The sequence below is a fragment of the Heterocephalus glaber genome, unplaced genomic scaffold (genome assembly GCF_053883595.1).
Source record: "Heterocephalus glaber isolate CG9 unplaced genomic scaffold, H.glaber_assembly_v1.0 deba00000621, whole genome shotgun sequence".
Classification (NCBI taxonomy): domain Eukaryota; kingdom Metazoa; phylum Chordata; class Mammalia; order Rodentia; family Bathyergidae; genus Heterocephalus; species Heterocephalus glaber.
Window position 1 is genome coordinate 26662024 of NW_028258153.1, and position 17006 is coordinate 26679029.

The window sequence follows — 17006 nt, forward strand, 5'->3', positions numbered from 1 at the left end:
GCCTCAGAGGAAGCCTTGGCTTTTCTAATACAGGCACAATCCCTTCCTGCTTTGCACTCTTGCTTTCTTCCAACAGAGAGGTGAGTGTTAGGCTGGAGGGCAAGCAGCCATCTTGTAGTCATGAGGACAAAAGTCTATCTGCTAAAGTGGCAGAATGGAAAGGGTTAGAAAGTGCAGTGGCCCATTAGCAGTGGTCAATTACCTCAGCAGTCCTGGGGGCCTACCTCAAAACTTCTGGGTTCATGACATAAGTGGGCCCTACATGTTTAAATTACTGTATTTCAAAGCCAAATAGCACACAGGCTTATGATTTTTAAACTTCTGTTCATGTCTCTTTTTTATTGTTGCTGTTACTGCTTTTTGGTCTGTTATTCTAAAAGCAAAATTGGCTCAGGTGATAACTTCTCAAAAGGGCAATGAGGGGGAAAAAAATTTCTACCTACCAGGATATTTTTCTTTCAGTTGCCAAACAACAAAGAATAAGCTTACTTTTCTTTCAGTTGGCAAATACCAAAGAATAAGCTTTTCCAAGAAAGGTGCTTGTATTTCCTAAAAGACCAAAGACATCAAAATGCCTGCAAAACTGCAAGCTGTCTTGTAGCAACGCAGCTCAGCAGCGCAGAATGCTCCAGTTACCTGTTTGAACTTGTTACCCCCTGTAACTGAGAAAGTGTACTCTTTCACATTCAACTCCGCTCTCAGCAGTGATGCTCTTGCTTAAAATAAAACTGTGTGATTTACACAGGAGATAGAGGCTTAGGCACAGTTTTTAACCGCTTCCTCCAAAGCCCTTCTGAAGCTGCCAGAAACAGACATTATGGAAGGGGTCCATCCACAGGCCAAAAACAAAATCTCTGTGAACCTCTGCTGAAGAGAACGCTTCTTCGTCCAAAGAACAGGACTGTACAGAGACCAGCTAGGACCCTGCTGGCCCAGCTGGCAGGTCACAGGGAAAGTTCCTGGGCTGAATTCTGTGTACAGTGACAGTTTTGGAAAGTCCAAGGCTACGTGCCATTCAGGCCACGGGTCAGAGGAACAGCATGTGGCTTATATGCCTTTACTGCAGCTCCCCGACTGCATGCACCCCAAAGCTGCTCTGCTGGGGACTCCAGGGGATGGCAGTGTCCCACTGATGGAGAGGCCACTGCTTCTCTATGACACTGTGGGCAGCTGTACCACGCTTACAGCTCCTTCCCCACTCTCCTTGGGTGAACAGCTCCCTGAATATACTGCAACCACCTGCATAAAAGCTATTTCTATTTATAGTAGAAACACAATGGGAATCATCTCAGTGTCCAGTGATAGACAGTTGTTTCAGGAAACACCAGAGACACAGAATGGGCCAACCTCTCTCATCTTCCCTTGTATGTTTTGAAGAAGGCTAACACCCTATGTCCCCAAAAATAAGACCTAATTGGAAAACAGTCAGCCTTGAAAACTAGAGATCAACAATGCCAGCCCCATCAGCCTGACCTGCCTGACCTGCCATCACTATCCTCTTGCTTGGTGGCTGCTCTGTGAGGCAGGTGAGTGAAGGATAGGCTGATGGGGCTGGCACTTTTAATCTCTAGTTTTCATGGCTGATTGTTCCAGTTAAGTCTTATTTTGGGGACACACAGCAACTGCCATCAACCATCCCCCTCCAAACTGACAGAGAATTTCAGTTCCTCAGAAGCAGGTGCCTGAAAAATGGAAGTGTGAATTCAGTCATGCACATCAAATCTAGGCCTAAAAGGATTCAGCTAAGAGCCAAAGAAACCTTATTCCCTAAATGTCATAAGTAGGCCACAATAACAGGGCCCTTATGGTACTTATTAATTCATTTCTGTAAGTTCGGAATTCAGCAAGCGTTTTCTTCCTGTGCTTCTATAAAATTACTGGAGGAGAAATATGGAACAAAGGAACTGAGTATTTCCTAAGTAGAGGTGAGGTATCAGACCTAGCAATAGATGTTTTATTTATATCACGACATGCATCCTCTATAGTGGTCTTGTGAAATAATCTCTAATACTCAAGAGCAGAGAAAGTCAAACCAGATTGTAAGAGGAGATTCATTCACTCATTTGTCCACACATTCACCGAATATTATACTAGACACTGCAGTGTGCCTGACACTCTTCCGGAAGGTGAAGACCCAGCCGTGGAGAAAGCAGGTGAAATCTCTGCTTTCTTGGTGCTCACACTGTGTTGGAGGAAACTCCAATCAAGCACACTTATCTCGAGTTTTCCATCCAGTGTCTCCAGCTCCCTGCACCTGGAAATGGGGAGCAGACCAACCAGACGAAGCTGGAGCCTGTGCACACCCGGGACAGTTTCCACCAGCAATGATTAGTGCATCCATTTCTTCAGCGTGCCCGGTGGACACCATCATTTCCTGAGTGCTGCCTCTACAGAGCTCAGATGTGCTCCACAGTTTGTCAGTGGTGAACAGGGCTGAGAAGCTGTGCAGATTCCAAAATCCTTGCTCTTTCTCCCAACCTTTCCCCACTGGCCAAGCAATCAGCAGACAACAGAACATTCAGAATCCCACCACAGAAATAGGAAGGGTTGGAATAAAAAATCTGAATATAAATAAAAAATATAAAACTTCATCCTGCTCAATCCACTCAATCATCCCATCTCTCTTGCTGCCTTTAAGTCTGTATTTAAATCAAAAGGTAACAGTGAGTTTCAATCCTCCTCACCAGAAAGCAGCACAAGGAAATGGGCTTGTCAGCCAGGCTCAGTGGTGCATGCCTTTAATTCCAGCACTTCGGGAAGCTGAGGCAGGAGGATCACAGTTTGAACTCAGCCTGGGCAATTTATCAACTAAGGGAGACCCTATCTGAAAATAAAAAAGGATTTAGGATGAAGCTCAGGGTAAAGGCCCTGGCTTGGATCCTCTACCCCACAAAAAAAGATAAACGAAAACGTATATGTTAAGATTGCCATGGCCACTGGCACATTTAAACAGAACACAATGCACTGGAACCTAAGGCAGAGCTCTTCCCCATCTGAGTTTGGTCTGGGCCTCACGTCACAGTCTTAGGTCTGCTGGCAGCTCCCAAATGTGGGTCATGGGCTCCCCTGCAGCCTTCAAGAAAACTTGCAAACCCAGAGCAGAACCAGAAAAACAACTCCTGGCAGTGAGTCAGAAATGAATACCATCTCAGGGGAAGGAATTAAAAGTCACCACGACAAAGATAGGCTTCAGGATCACTGACTACAGAAAGCACAGTATTTCCCCACTAGATCCCAGTCTCTTTGCAAAGGACGACATCTGGTCACTAAGTCATCTGTAAATGGAAAGACAAAGGAAAATATTTTAACTTTGCAACTGCATTCTGCTGAAATCTACAGGTTTGCAGCTGGGTGTTTGAATGAGCTTTTGTTAATGCAAAGCAAAAACAGCACATACAGGCACACATTTGAGGCCCTTGTGGGTCCATTTGGCTTCTTGCTGGCTACAAAGAGAAACTTACCTGTAACTAATTTTTAGAAAGAAAGTTAAAGCCCAAAGCTGCCACAGGGAGCCCTGGCTTATGAATCCAAGTGTGTAGCAACTAGGTGCTCATAGCAGGGAAGGCTGCGTGCACTGAGGGGCAGGGTCTCCAGGAACACTCCATATTTTCTGCTCAAGTTTGACGTACACTAAAACTACTCTGAAAAACAGAGTCTATATTTCTGAAGAGGTTTTTAACATAAGTGATTCAAACTCATTGGACATTTTCTTACTGAAAGAATGTGACAAATATCAGCACCGGACTGAAGTAAACGGGAAGACAGTTGAATTCCAACCCAGCCTGGAGAACTTAGGGACTTAGTGAGACCCTGTCTCAAAATTTAAAAAATCAGAAAGGGACTGGGGGTATAGCTCAGTGAAAAGACTTGGGGTTCAAATCCCAGTACTGATCCTCTAAATGTGCTTCCCAGTCAGGCGTCAGAAGCCCACCTGACCTGACCTCCCATGGTCTGTGGAGTGAACCCCAAACTCCACTAGGAGCAGTTCTTCTCTGGCAGAACCTCAAGCACCTATGTCTTCAGCTACTGTACAACTGACCCCAGGTCCATATAAAGACCTTTTCTCCTCATTCCTGTTCTTCATGTCCCTGGGAAGCCAGAGGCCCTGACAAGAACACACCAGGATACAGGGAAACTGACATCAAGGGCAGAATCTAGCGACAACAAATGGAAGGCATGGGAGGGGGCAGCCATGGGTCCCACCATAGCCCGTCTGTAGGTCCTGAAACCAAAGCTCTGCCCCTAGATGCACATTTGCTTTGAAGCCACAACCATTTGTATTAGTATTCCTTCTGGACGCTCAGATTCTTATTACAAAGTCATCTGTCCTCACCTGCCCCTGTTAGTATTTACACATGGTTTGTTTTCACTATTTTCCTGCCCTTTGAACGCTGTTGATGTCTCTGTGATCATATTCATCTTTGGCACCCAATGAATCCATCTGATGCATTCTCAGTGGAAGGCTTCAAAGGAATAAAGGGAAGGCTCCAACTTTGTAGTTGTTAGGCAAGGAAGTCCCAACACCACGTCTGAAACTGAACTCCTTATCTTCCCCACCGAACTCACACAGTCTCCAAATATTTCCCATCCTAGCTCAACGGCAGCTCAGCCTGTCAAGTCAGAAAACAGGAAATCACCCCTACCCCATTCTGGCCTCCACAGTTGGTCTCCATGTCTCCAAGTGCAGCTTCCAATCTTCTTGCTTTGTTTGCTCCTCTCTGTACGGATCATGTTCATCTGCATGGATGGAACAGTCCACCAGCAGGTAGCTAATCTTGCTGCCAGTTCTGCCTTCCAAGCCATCCTTCTTAACTAGAGTTTCCTTTCAAAAATACATGTCTGCATCCACTCTCTCTTATTGTAAGTCTCCTGTCCTCCTATTTATAAAAGAGTGGCAAAATGGCTCACAAAGCTTACACCTTGTGTGACCTTATATCTCCCAACACTCCCCACAGAACACTCTACTCTCATACTACATAAAACTACTTGAGATTCCCAGAACCACACATTACCTTTATTTCTACTCTGTACCTGTTTTTCCCAATGCCTGGAGAACTTCTACTATATTTCAACACCTGCTGCAAATATCACCTGCTCTAGACTGGTGCAACCACTGTAGAAATCAGTATGGAGATACCTCAAAGAACTAGGGCTAGAGGTCCCATTTGACCCAGCTATTCCCCTGCTGGGTATCTTCTCCAAAGAATTAAAAGAATCATACCATGTGGGCCAGGGGTTTAGCTCAGTGGTTCTGCTGCCTGCCTCTCAAGCACAAGGATCTGAGTTTGATCCCCGGTACCAAAAAAAAAAAAAAAAAAAGAATCATACCACAGTGATATATGTGCACCCATGTTTATAGCAGCACAGTTTTTAAGAGCAAAAGCTTGGAAACAGCCCAAGTGCCCATCAACTGGAAACTGGATAAAAAAGATATGGTTTTTTAGTAACACGGAGTACTACTTAGCCATAAAGAATGAGAAAATAGAGACATTTATAGCTAAATGGATGCATATTGAAGCCATACTCTTAAGTGAAATAAATAGTACACACATGTGTAAATACCAAACAGTTTCTCTAGTGTGAGAAACTGAAAGTGTAAATAAGGATTAAAATGATTAAAATGAATAATTCATAATTTGAAATAGGAAAAGATCCAAAGGTGTAGGGGTGGTGGGAGGGGAAGGGGAAAGGGAAGAAGGGAAAGGAAAAATTATGAGAAAAGAAAAAAAAATGGAAACGAAATCTATGTAAATAGGGAAGGGTGGAGGGGGTGCAGGGTGCACAGGTAATGGGAAAAAAATAAGAACTAAGATATACCATGTACAGGTACAAGCTCCCAATGATAAATATAAACGTATTGTATACCTAAAATGTACCAATAAAAGAATTTAAAAAATACATCACCTGCTCTATGAAGTGTTCCTCAACTCTTCATCCCCTTCAGATTAGTCAGGTCACCCTCTGCACTACAGAAATATTTTGAACAGAGCTCTAATACATATACCAGGTATTTAATGATTTGTAATTCAATGACTTGTTAACCTATCTTCCCTCCCACTGCACAGGGAAAACTACAAGGTCAACAGTGTAAATCCCCCTGCCTAGAATATATATATAGGCTTAAAAAAAAAAAAACAGTTCACAAAGTTTCTCAAATTGGAGGAAGAACCAGCTATGAGAGATGTTTCCCCAGGATGCACAGACAGGAAATGAGAGGGAGAAAGGAATTAATGGCTGAACCTTTAAAACTCTAGGGTTGGTAGCCTTGGATTAAATTTCTATTTAACATAATTGGCCAATGAGAAAGCATTTTCATCACAAATTCTATTTCCTCCAAGTGTTCTAAAAACATCACCCTATCAGTTTGAATCTTGCAAGCGCTTGCTCAGCCAAAAGGAATTTCCCTTCACACAAAAACTATTCAAACATTTCCAAGATATGAAATGTTGTAAAACCAGGATTTTCCACTCAGACAACTAGGAAACTGTTTGTGGATTCCCCACCCCCCCAGACTCCTTTTATTTGCCAAGAAGTCTGAAGAGGATTTTTTTTTTCCTAAGGCTAAAAAAATGTTTCCTACTTCTGTGCCTCTCTATTTTTTCCATTTTTTATTATGTCTGGGTTTTGCTTAAGTAAAGTTTTAAGTCAGAAAGCAGAGACAACAAAATGCACAAGTACCAGCCAGTGGAGGTGTCCACCCCAGCTGCTGCTATTATGTGGTTGTTGCTATTTTGCTAGCACATTTTCTCAAGATAGGAGACTTTCAATGGTACAAGTGTGATATATGAAATACAAATAAGACTTCATGATGTCTTAATAAAGTGCAGAATTTTACAGTCAGATAAACTGAGATCTGGGCTTATGATGAATTCATCATCAAAATGTTTTATCTCCAAAGAAAAACTCTCTTCCAGGAGCTAAGAGGAAGCAGGTGTAGAGATCTGGGTGGTTCTGAGTAATCCATCCCAACTCACACACACACACACACACACACACACACACAAAAGCTCCTCAATGTCAGCAAAATTTAGATAAACAAATTACACCAGAAGACAGCAACTCACAAGCAGGTAATTTTACGCAAAGTGATTGTAACTGAGCCTAACAGCAGCCATATAAACCAGAGGAATCTGTGCTACATGATCGAAGAAGCCGTGTCTGACTTTCGCACTGACCTTCCAAGCAGCTGAAAAAAGATGAGCCATACCCCCACCGAACTCCACAAAGGGTTTCCCAAGTCAAAGTATAAGCAAAACTCCAGTCAAAACACACTATGCAACTATTGGGTGACACTGATCCTGGAAACAGCTGTGTCCCAGGAATGACCTGTGAGCTCCTTGTGAGCTTACACTGTGGGAAAGCTGAGTCACCAAACATTCCCTGAGATAAATGGGGCGCAGTGATAACAGGGATCAAAATGTCCCCAGCTCTTCTTAGAGTAACACATCGTGGAGACTCCAGCTTTACACAGCCAGGGTTGTATGGTAGCTAAGGTGGACTCCTCGAAGGTCTTGGGTCATTCTCCAAAGATGCGCTTTCCATCAACAGATAAACAGCAGATATGAAGATCTAAGAACCAGCTGCCAGGAAATTGATAGAGGAGGCCAGGGAAGCACCCAGAAAGAAGAGAAGGCCAAGTATCAAATGCTCACATTCAATAGGCACGAAGGGAGCCAGCGAAAGAGGAAAACTAATCCCCCAAGTATCATGGACACCAAAGCAAAACTAAGTTACAAAATGACCCTCTGATCACTACAGTCAAACACTCCCATGAGGCCTAGCAGGTAAGGACAGAGAAAGGATTATTGGATTGAGCATATGGGGAGAGGTTGGAGGACCTACGATCAGCACTAGGAACCAGAGCACAGAGGTTACTCTTTCCCCAGAGGGGAAAGTGAGGAAATGGAGGCTGCAGCTGTTGATCTCTTGTTTGAGAAAACTTGAGCATAAACAAACAAGAAAAAATGAGCAAGAAGGGGCATGTGGTAAGCATATGTTCAAGGCAGAGACCTGTGTTTCTAGCTGAAGGTAGTAGGAAATTCAGACACAGGAGAGAGAATAACGACAGCCCCCCCCCCTCCTCTGCTTCCAGAATGATGTCCCAGTCCTCTGATTGGGACATCTTGTCCTCAAAGAGCAGGCATCTGATCGAGGGGACAGGGTGAAAAATGCATCTGTTAGGGGACAGGTGATGCCATGCAAAGAAACTGAGCTCCAGATAACATGTCAAAGGTCACCAGGGAGTGAGCAGCCCTCAAGCTGGAATCTGCCTGGATGCTTTCCAGATGCTGCCTTCGTCCCTGCTTCCAGTGGAAACTGTTTTCAACCACTTTGCCCTCATCATCTTTTCTAAACAAAACAGAGAAATTGACACTGAACTTCTCAAGTCACTACCATACTAAATGCTCTTATTTGCAGATGCACTTTTAGGAATCTGGAGTTTAAAACATACATTAGCAAAAGAGGCCAAAGGCACCCAACTTATCCATTTTCCAGGACTGTCCTGCTCCGCTTAATTAATTATGCATCAAGCAATTATTATGGAACTCTGAGCAGCCAGGTATCGAAAAGACAGTCATGTCTCCTATCCAGCTGGGCAAATTTCATGACTGCTCTAGGTCTCAAACTTCCATAGGTAAAACGGGCCATAACTCCCTGTATGCCTCCCCATGCACAAATCAGGGGAAAATCAAAGCCCCTCAGAACTGTACTCTGAAGAGCCAAAGAGCATGTGATGAGCAGAAAGAAGACAGAATTAGCTCAAGGTTGCCCCAAAGATCACTGGTGCCGTCATTTCCTTTCCATCTTGATTTAACAGGAGCAAAGAATGTAGACATACTCTTCATGTGCAGGATCATTGCTTGGACAATTCCAATGCCCTGCAGCCACAGGCTTCAACCATACCAAATGCCCAGAAAAGGCCAAGGGACTTTTGTCCCAAGAGAGTCGGCAGACGAGGTTGGGGGTGGGGGTTACACACCAGGCTGCAGCAGGCAGCTCAAGCTGCCAACAGGCACACATGGCCTCATCAATATTTGAACAGCTATATGGAACTGGAAAAATAGCTCCTTTGAAAAATGGCATTCAGCTTTCTACCTGCTGTGGACCTCAAACAGAACAAGTCATTCTTGTCCTGCATGGTGAGTGAGATGACAGGCTCAGCTAGCTCCCTCCAGCCCCAGTATCTGACCCTGATGCTGTGAGTCCAGATAATATAGTTAATTCTACAAGCCCTAGTTAGTGTGTCGGGACAAAACCATTCTCCTTCCCTGACATCCGCTCCCTAAATAGCTTTTGCACACATCTCAGAGGGGCTACTCCTGTCTCTGCAGTCTTCCTGCATTGGCCAAGGGCAGCACAGCTAATTGAAGTTCTCAGAATTCTGCAAGTGGCACAATATTTGGGTTTGTTCTTTTGCTCCAGGGCTATTCATTGTGGATTTTAAAACCTTTTCTAGTTGTTAGTCTTTGTGCAAACAAACAAACAAAACCTTTTGCTTGTTAAAAAACACACACAACTTCTGACAAAGGAAAAAGCCATCAACTCAGATTATTGTACTAATAGTCATGCTGATTGAATCTCCAACATCTCTTTTATCTCTAAATGATTAATCTGAGCCAATCATATACGTTTTATGCCCCTTTCCAGCCATCGGTTTAGGGATGGTCATGTGACCCGATCTTTACCGCTAAAGCTCTGAAAAATCCCCTGGTAGACTACTAAGAAAAGTTTCTTCCTTCCTAAAAAAATACTGCATCATCAAAAGTCCTTGCAGATCTTCAGAATATTATAACTTGGAGTTTTCAAAAGGGAAGGAAATACAAAAGTCTACACTGACCCTCACTGTTCAGGATTGCACTATCTCTGCCTTCCCACAATCCATGTTGGTTCCATGAGAACAATTTTAGAGACAACAAAGTACTGGCAAATATTTTTTGCTAAACCCATGGAAATCCTTTAGAATTTATATCACAGATACATTAGCAACCCATGTGTGGGGCTGCCTTATGAATAAGGGCCATATGTATGGAATAAAGTGGGGCAGGCTCTCCTTCCATTTCCCAAAGGTTCCTCCCCTCCTACCTGGCTGTTGCCTTCAGTGCTCCATTTAGAGGTTCACCCTTTTGACCTAAGTAATTGTTAAATATAAATGCCCACGGAGGGGTAACATGTTAAGCCTTGCTAATATTTAAATTTTTACTATAAGCTTATTAAGTCTTTTCCAAGAGCAAAATTTGAAGAGGGGGAAATGGAAAAAGAATGTCATTACAATAAGCACACTTATACTGTCTCACATATTACTTCTTTGTTATATTTATCATTTATTGTTTATTTTCCCTATATATGCGCGCGCGCATACACACACACACACACGCAAGAATGTAAGCTTCTTAAGGTCAGGAATTTTTGTCTGCCTTTGTTTATTGATGTGCTTAGAATAGTGTTGGCACATAGAAGACATCCAGTAAACATTCATTACAAGAATGGGCGCACAATCGAATTTGGCCACCCATCTCCATGTATCTGAAAAGGAGAGGTGAGAACAAAGGGGGTGAAGGTTTGAAAAGGTCACATGAGGCCCCTGAAGACAAATTATACTTCACAATTCTGTGACCTACCAGAACTCCATGCTTATTCAGCTGGTCGAGGTCAGGTGACCATAAATAATGACATTCTCAGCCAGTGAGGACCCACGTACTCTTTCAAAATCTGGCCAAGAAACAAAAGGAGATGACCCCAAGCTGGAACATCAAACCCAAAGTTTCAACATCCCACTGGAACCCGATCAGTCTCTGGGCCCACAAGGAGGAATGGGAAAGCACTGAGCCGGTGAGGTCAGCCAACTGCTTCCCAGCAATCAGTGCGAGACTTCCCATCTGGACACCAGCAGGTTAAACATCCCCTGAACTCCCCACCTACCACTGTCTGAGACCTGGTCCTTCACTTCAGGAACCGGGCAGATATGATATTTGACTAATGTAACCACCAAATAATTTTATAAATAACTTGCTTTTTAAACATTTAAACCAAGGAGAACTTCTATTATTATTATCTTTGCAAAGACTATTTCCTATTACATACTTTTTAAGAAAGACATAATCATTGCAAAATTTGATAAAGTACTTTATCTTCCAAATGGCCAAACAGGGTAGGATAAGAAAGAAAGTTACCAAGTTCTCAAAGTTTATCGTACAAAGCCCTCTGTCAGCCTCCACCCCAAGAGCCCCTTTCTACCCAGCATGCCCACCTCCCCCAGTTTTCATTCAAGGCTGGTGGCCACTTGAGTGGTACTGAGCTCTAATATAGCCCCAAAGCCCTCTCTGGCCCCAAGGACACTCAGACAAAAATCATCTCTAACCAGTCTTAGATGGTGCCCTTAAGATGTAAACCTTCATTTCCTAAACACATCCAGGAGATAAAAATTTAAACAGTACCAAGGGGTTGGTGTGTTGCTGAGCCTCCTTCCTCTCCTGACCTCCAGCCCCCAAGTCCCCTCCAGAAAGTTACCCATTTCTCGAGCACCCTCCAGACAGTCTGTGCATGTACGATGTACATAGATAAAATAGACGGATTATTTTGCTCTTCAATTTGCACAACCTCATAGAGAATTTTCACAAGTGTAATTTGCACAGAATCTTAGAGAAATGCAACACAGATGTTAGAAATGTCCAACATCCAGGCAGCTTTGCAGAAAGAAGCAAGTCCCTTATAATAACATTAAACACTGACAACATACTCCTTATTTTCAGATCTGCTGTCTTTTCTGAATATACTTTTGGACTATATCTGGTCTGGAAGCAATAGTGTTCTTAAAGCACCGCTGACTGAATTAAAATAATATTCCATCTTCCGAACAGAAACTCTTTCTGTGTCTGTGTCTGGGAAGCTGGGGACTGAGCTCAGGGTTTCTGAGTATGCGAAGCACACTGTCTAGCTCTGGGCTCCCCTCAACCCCCCAGCCCTGAAAACTTTTTCAGGCTTCAAGAGGAAACCCACATCTTTAGCAGTTCGGATCTAATGAGCAACTCCATACTCCCCCATCCACGTGCTTCATTATATTGTAGACTTTAAATCTTTCTCCTCTAAGCCTTTGTCCTCAAGGACCAAAGTCTTCTAAACTAACCAAATGAGAAAAACACTGTTTTCCATGGCTCACAGAAGGTGCAGAGAAATGTGATAATCCCAGCCTTAGGCAACTTGAACATTTCAAATTTTTAAAATCACGTATGTGACAGGTTTGCTACAACAGATCGTTTGGCTATGCGAGTGGTAACTAAGTTCCTATTCAGAACAACAAGAGTGATCACATTAAGAAGGCTTGGTGGCTGCCAGTCAGCTCCAGTTAAACATTAGCTGTTTGGGGGCTCAGTGGTTTTTGAACCACAGTCATCTCATTCCTATTTGCCGATCTTTAAGTCAGGATTCCTCATTCGTAAAGCATGACAGACAAGAAAGTGGTATTTGGAGGCAGACAGACCTGGGTTTGAATCATGGCTGTGTCAACAATTAGCTGTGGGGCTAATCAAAATTGCTTATATTCATGAAGCCTTGGTTTTACTGTGTGCAAACTGAGACTAATAAAAAGTGGCTCCCTCACTGTGTCATGAAGAGGGATAAACGGCTCCCTTTTTGGAAAGCACTAAACACAATGTCTTTCTGCAAAACCCCAATGCAAAATGCAGGACTCTCGCTTTAAAAAGTATTAAAAACTTCAAGATGGTGATAGCAAAGCCTCCAACCAAAGGTGGGGCTCTGCGGGGCAGACGGCCCCCTCGTTGGGTAGCAAAGCATCCCACAGGTGGTAGCCATCATCAGCTCTTAACACTGTCCCAACTTGCATCTGTCTTCTCTCCCTGGACAACAGCCAGTCCACTCAAAGTACAATGTTTCACTGCATCATTCCAAGAACAGGCAACAGTGTCCAGAGGAAACCTGGATTTACAGGGAGAAGAACTCACAGAACTGGGGGACTCTGTAATAGAAGACAGTGCAGCTACGGGCTCCTGCCAAACACGCCTCACCTTTGCACCTCTGTTCTGCTTTCCATCTAGCTAAGCTAACAACTCTCCCCTCCTTCAAATCTTTGTGTGGGAGGCTTCCTTTTCTCTCTCACTCAATACCATATTTTCCCCTCCCATCCCCAAGAATTCTCTATCCTCATTACCCTAGTCTGTTTACTTCTTCCCAAGTACTTATATTGTGTAACATATTATATCAATTACTTCTCTATTATGTATATCATCTACTTGTTCAACTTTTACTTTTTCCATAACACTTATACTGTCTCACATATTACTTGTTATATTTATCATTTACCCTATATATGCACACACACACACACACACACACACACACACGCAAGAATGTAAGCTTCTTAAGGTCAGGAATTTTTGTCTGCCTTTGTTCATAGATGTGCTTAGAATAGTGTTGGCACATAGAAGACATCCAGTAAACATTCATTACAAGAATGGGTGCATAATTGAATATGGCCACCCTTCTTCATGTCGAGATTTAGCTGGAGATCTGGCCACCCCATGTGATGGGAAAATTGCAATAAAAACCAGCTCTGCACCTGAATGCCCAAAAGAGTTCAAGAAATGGATGAGAAATTGTCCATTTTCAAATCTCTACCAAACCCTCCTTAGTTCAAAGGAATATAATCCAACTGTCTGTGCCACTCAATCCAATACCTCTTTCAACACTAATTCATATACACAGTTTGTTGCGCTGACTTGCAACAGTGATGAGTTTCACTTTATATGAGTGAGCTGTTCAGAAGCAACACACTTCTCTAAGCGGAGAATAGTCTTTAAAAAAAAAAAAAAAGCACTCTAGGAGGCTGATGCAGAAGAATCTTAAATTCAAGCCCAGCCCATGGAACTTAACAACTTAGCAAGACCCTGACTCAATATAAAAAGGGTTAGGAATGTAGCTCAGTGTGTAAACCCTGTATTCAATCCCCAGTACCCAACTCCCACAAAGAGGGAGCGGCAACCAGACATAAGGCCACATGCCTGTAATCTCAGCACTCTGGTAGGCTGAGGCAGGAGGATTGCAAGTTCAAGCCCAGCTTGGGCAACTTAGCAAGACAGTCTCAAAATTTAAAAAAAAAAAAAAAATTAAATTTAAACAAAAAAATTTTAAAAGACGATTAGAAGAAAAAGAATCCCACATCATTGCTTTACCAAATGACATGGAAAACCTGAGCTGTTAATGTCAAAGGAATGTAAGGTCTCTGGCCCTGAAACTGCATATAAAGATGTCCCTTAGGGCCAAGCTGCTGGTCCTGGAGTTACAGGTAGTGCCTCAAACTTCACAATGCAAACCACAGGGTCCAGGAACAGCAGTGAAGATGCCTGTCCCTGTTTCATACCATTAGCTGAAAGATAACCCCAGAGCTGTGGCATTGGGACTGTATGTTTAAGAACAATAGAGAAGAACTACCTTTCCACGCATGGTTAAAATGTAGCTCACGCAGTAGAAATATCTCAAGCAGGAAATAATCTGAAATATGCTCCAAGTTCTTTACAGAAGATAGGAATCACATCTGGGCTCCCAAACCAAACTCAGGCCACGTGGTCTCCTCGGGACAGGCTCACTGGGCAAAGCCTAGACAATCACACCGAACATCTGGCTTTTGCTCCCGCTTGAACTACCACTCCTTCTCATCCCTGTACTATGCAATTTTTAAACAAGCCTCCCTCAGCCACCACAAACCCTTTAGTAGGATCGGCAGGGAGACACTCAACCCTTTTCCCAAAATAACGTAAGCCAGAGGCAAAGGCCAAAGAGGTGGAGCGTGCAGGCCATTTTGCAAAAGTTTCAAATATCCTGGCACTGACCCCAAGAACAGAACCGTGAAGGGAAAGCACCAAGCCTCTCCTTTTCTCATCAACGTCTTCTCTCCTCTCTCACTACAAACGTCCAAAGACACAAACGAGATCGAGAACAAAGTTGTCTTATCACTGCTGGCTGCTGAAAACAAAATTTCATTTCGCAAATTTAATCCCAAAAAGTTGAAATCGAAAACTTTAAAAGAAATGTGCAATGCTCGATGACAGGAAAATCTCCTAAGAAGTCTCTGAGGCACAGCCCGGCAAGGACCTGGTGAGCTGTCCTACCTTCCCCCAAGCCTTCCTGAAATCTGGAACTACTTCACAGTTTCCAGACTCCTCTGCCACCCTTTCCTCTGAGCAGGGAGGAAGCAGATTTCTAGGCTGTATATTCTAAGAAGCCAAATGAAGTGTTCTTCTTCCTAAGATGGAGCAGGGTTTTCAACTCAGGCACGCACGTGTGCACTCTTAAATATATAAATAAAGCAAAGTTGCAGGGGAGTGCGAGACAGATGGAAAGGAAATGCTACTTTGGCTTCTCCAGATTTTTTTAAACCTTCCCATAAAAATCAATAGGAAAGTAGGTGGCGACATGTCTCTCTCCAACACAGTCCCTCCTCTACAAGTCAGTACCGTGGGCAATCGGAAATGGTATTCCAGATGTGAAAGGCCTGGGGCGGGGTGGGGGTGGGGTGGGGTGGGGGTCGATAAACTGCTAAAGAAATACAGAGCGTCGTCGTGATTCTCAGGAAAGTTTCAGAGGGCCGGCTGCCCCCTTCCTCTGCTCAGGTGGACAAACAGCCCCTCGCCCCGGCTTCTGGACTGTGGCCCTGCCCTCTGGAGACGCCGCGGCCCAGGTCGCAGGCTGCAACAGCTCCGGGACCCCGCCCGCGTGCTCACCGTGTGGTACAGCAGGGCCTCGCCGTCGCCCGGCTCTGACAGCTCACTCAGCTTGCGGTCCCACTGCAGGACGCCGGGCTCGCCGCTCTCCAGCACCTCCATGGAGCTCGGAGCCGGCCGGGCCGAGGATGCAGAGGTCTGAGGGGATCGGCGAGATCTCCTCGCGCGTGTGCGTGCGTGTGCGTGAGCGTGGGGCTTGTGTACTGGGCAGGGACACGTCCGCTCCCCTGGCTGGGGTCCTCGGAGATCTAGGGATCCCGGAGACACAAACAGTCCAGGGCTCGGATCGGAGGGTGCAGGGGTTAAGCAGGGATGTTCATCCAAACCAGAGGCGAGAAATAAGCTCACACCCCAAGAAAATCCCTTCGCCAGAAGCTCGCTTTCCACTACCGCTCCAGACAGAAACTTTGCGACTCCCAGATACGACCCCACCTCCCTACAGAGCAGTAGCCAATCGGACATCCTCCTCGCCTGCCACACCCAATCAGAAGTCTGTCTCTTCACTCTGTCCCGCCTACAAAGGCAAAACCGAGGGAAGTCTCCGCCCAGGCTTTGGAATGTGGGCCGGGAGTATCTTTGTCGTCACCGGGGAACTCCTCCTGCCTGAGCACAGCCAGCTGTCGGAGGTCTGCGACAGCGGACCAGTAGTGTTCTTGAGTCCGGAAGTGATGGACGGGGAGGTAGACTAATAAAAGAGGCGAGCCTAGGAGGTACAGCCAATCAAATAGAGACAAGAATACATTTTATAAAAGAGGGAGGGAGCGCTCAGTCTCCTCCCTGAGAATCCCCAGAAATTAGCTCCTGCACTGGAAAGGGTTGTGAGAGTTGCTGTGCTGCAGAATTTCCGTACAAAAAAAAGGAACAGGCTTAAGTGCTGTCCAGAGTATTTCCAAGTAGTTTAGTTCATTTGAGTCACTCGGGATTTTTAGAAAATGAATTACATTTATGCAAAATATGAATATTACCCCTGTGCATGAATGCGTATTATCACAGTTCTAGCAAATGAGCATTATTTGTTCTTCATAGCTTTTGCCTATTTTCTGTTTCTCCTCTTCTAGCATGTTTCTTATGGGATTCGCTTATTCCGGGGGTCTGGTTTTGTTTTGTTTTGTTTTGTAGTTTGTTTTTCTTTTATTCACTTCATAACATTACTGATAAGAGCCAATACGGTGCTTTTTCAGGTACTAGAGCCAGGGGCTGAGATTCTTCAATTCGCAGAGCTTTATCCTAGTAGAAAGTCAGGCAAAACCGATAAGTAAATACCCGATGTAA

At 44.2% G+C, this 17006-nt stretch overlaps 1 protein-coding gene across 1 annotated transcript in view; it reads right to left on the minus strand.

Annotated features, from left to right (window-relative positions):
* The window catches only part of Creb3l2 (cAMP responsive element binding protein 3 like 2), a 123656-nt gene extending 107495 nt beyond the window's left edge, over positions 1–16161 (minus strand). The window contains exon 1 of the mRNA XM_004851238.3: positions 15735–16161. Coding sequence (XP_004851295.1) covers positions 15735–15836 — 102 coding nt within the window. The 5' untranslated portion in view covers positions 15837–16161. The remainder of the gene's footprint in view (positions 1–15734) is intronic.
* Between the last annotated feature and the right edge of the window lie 845 nt (positions 16162–17006).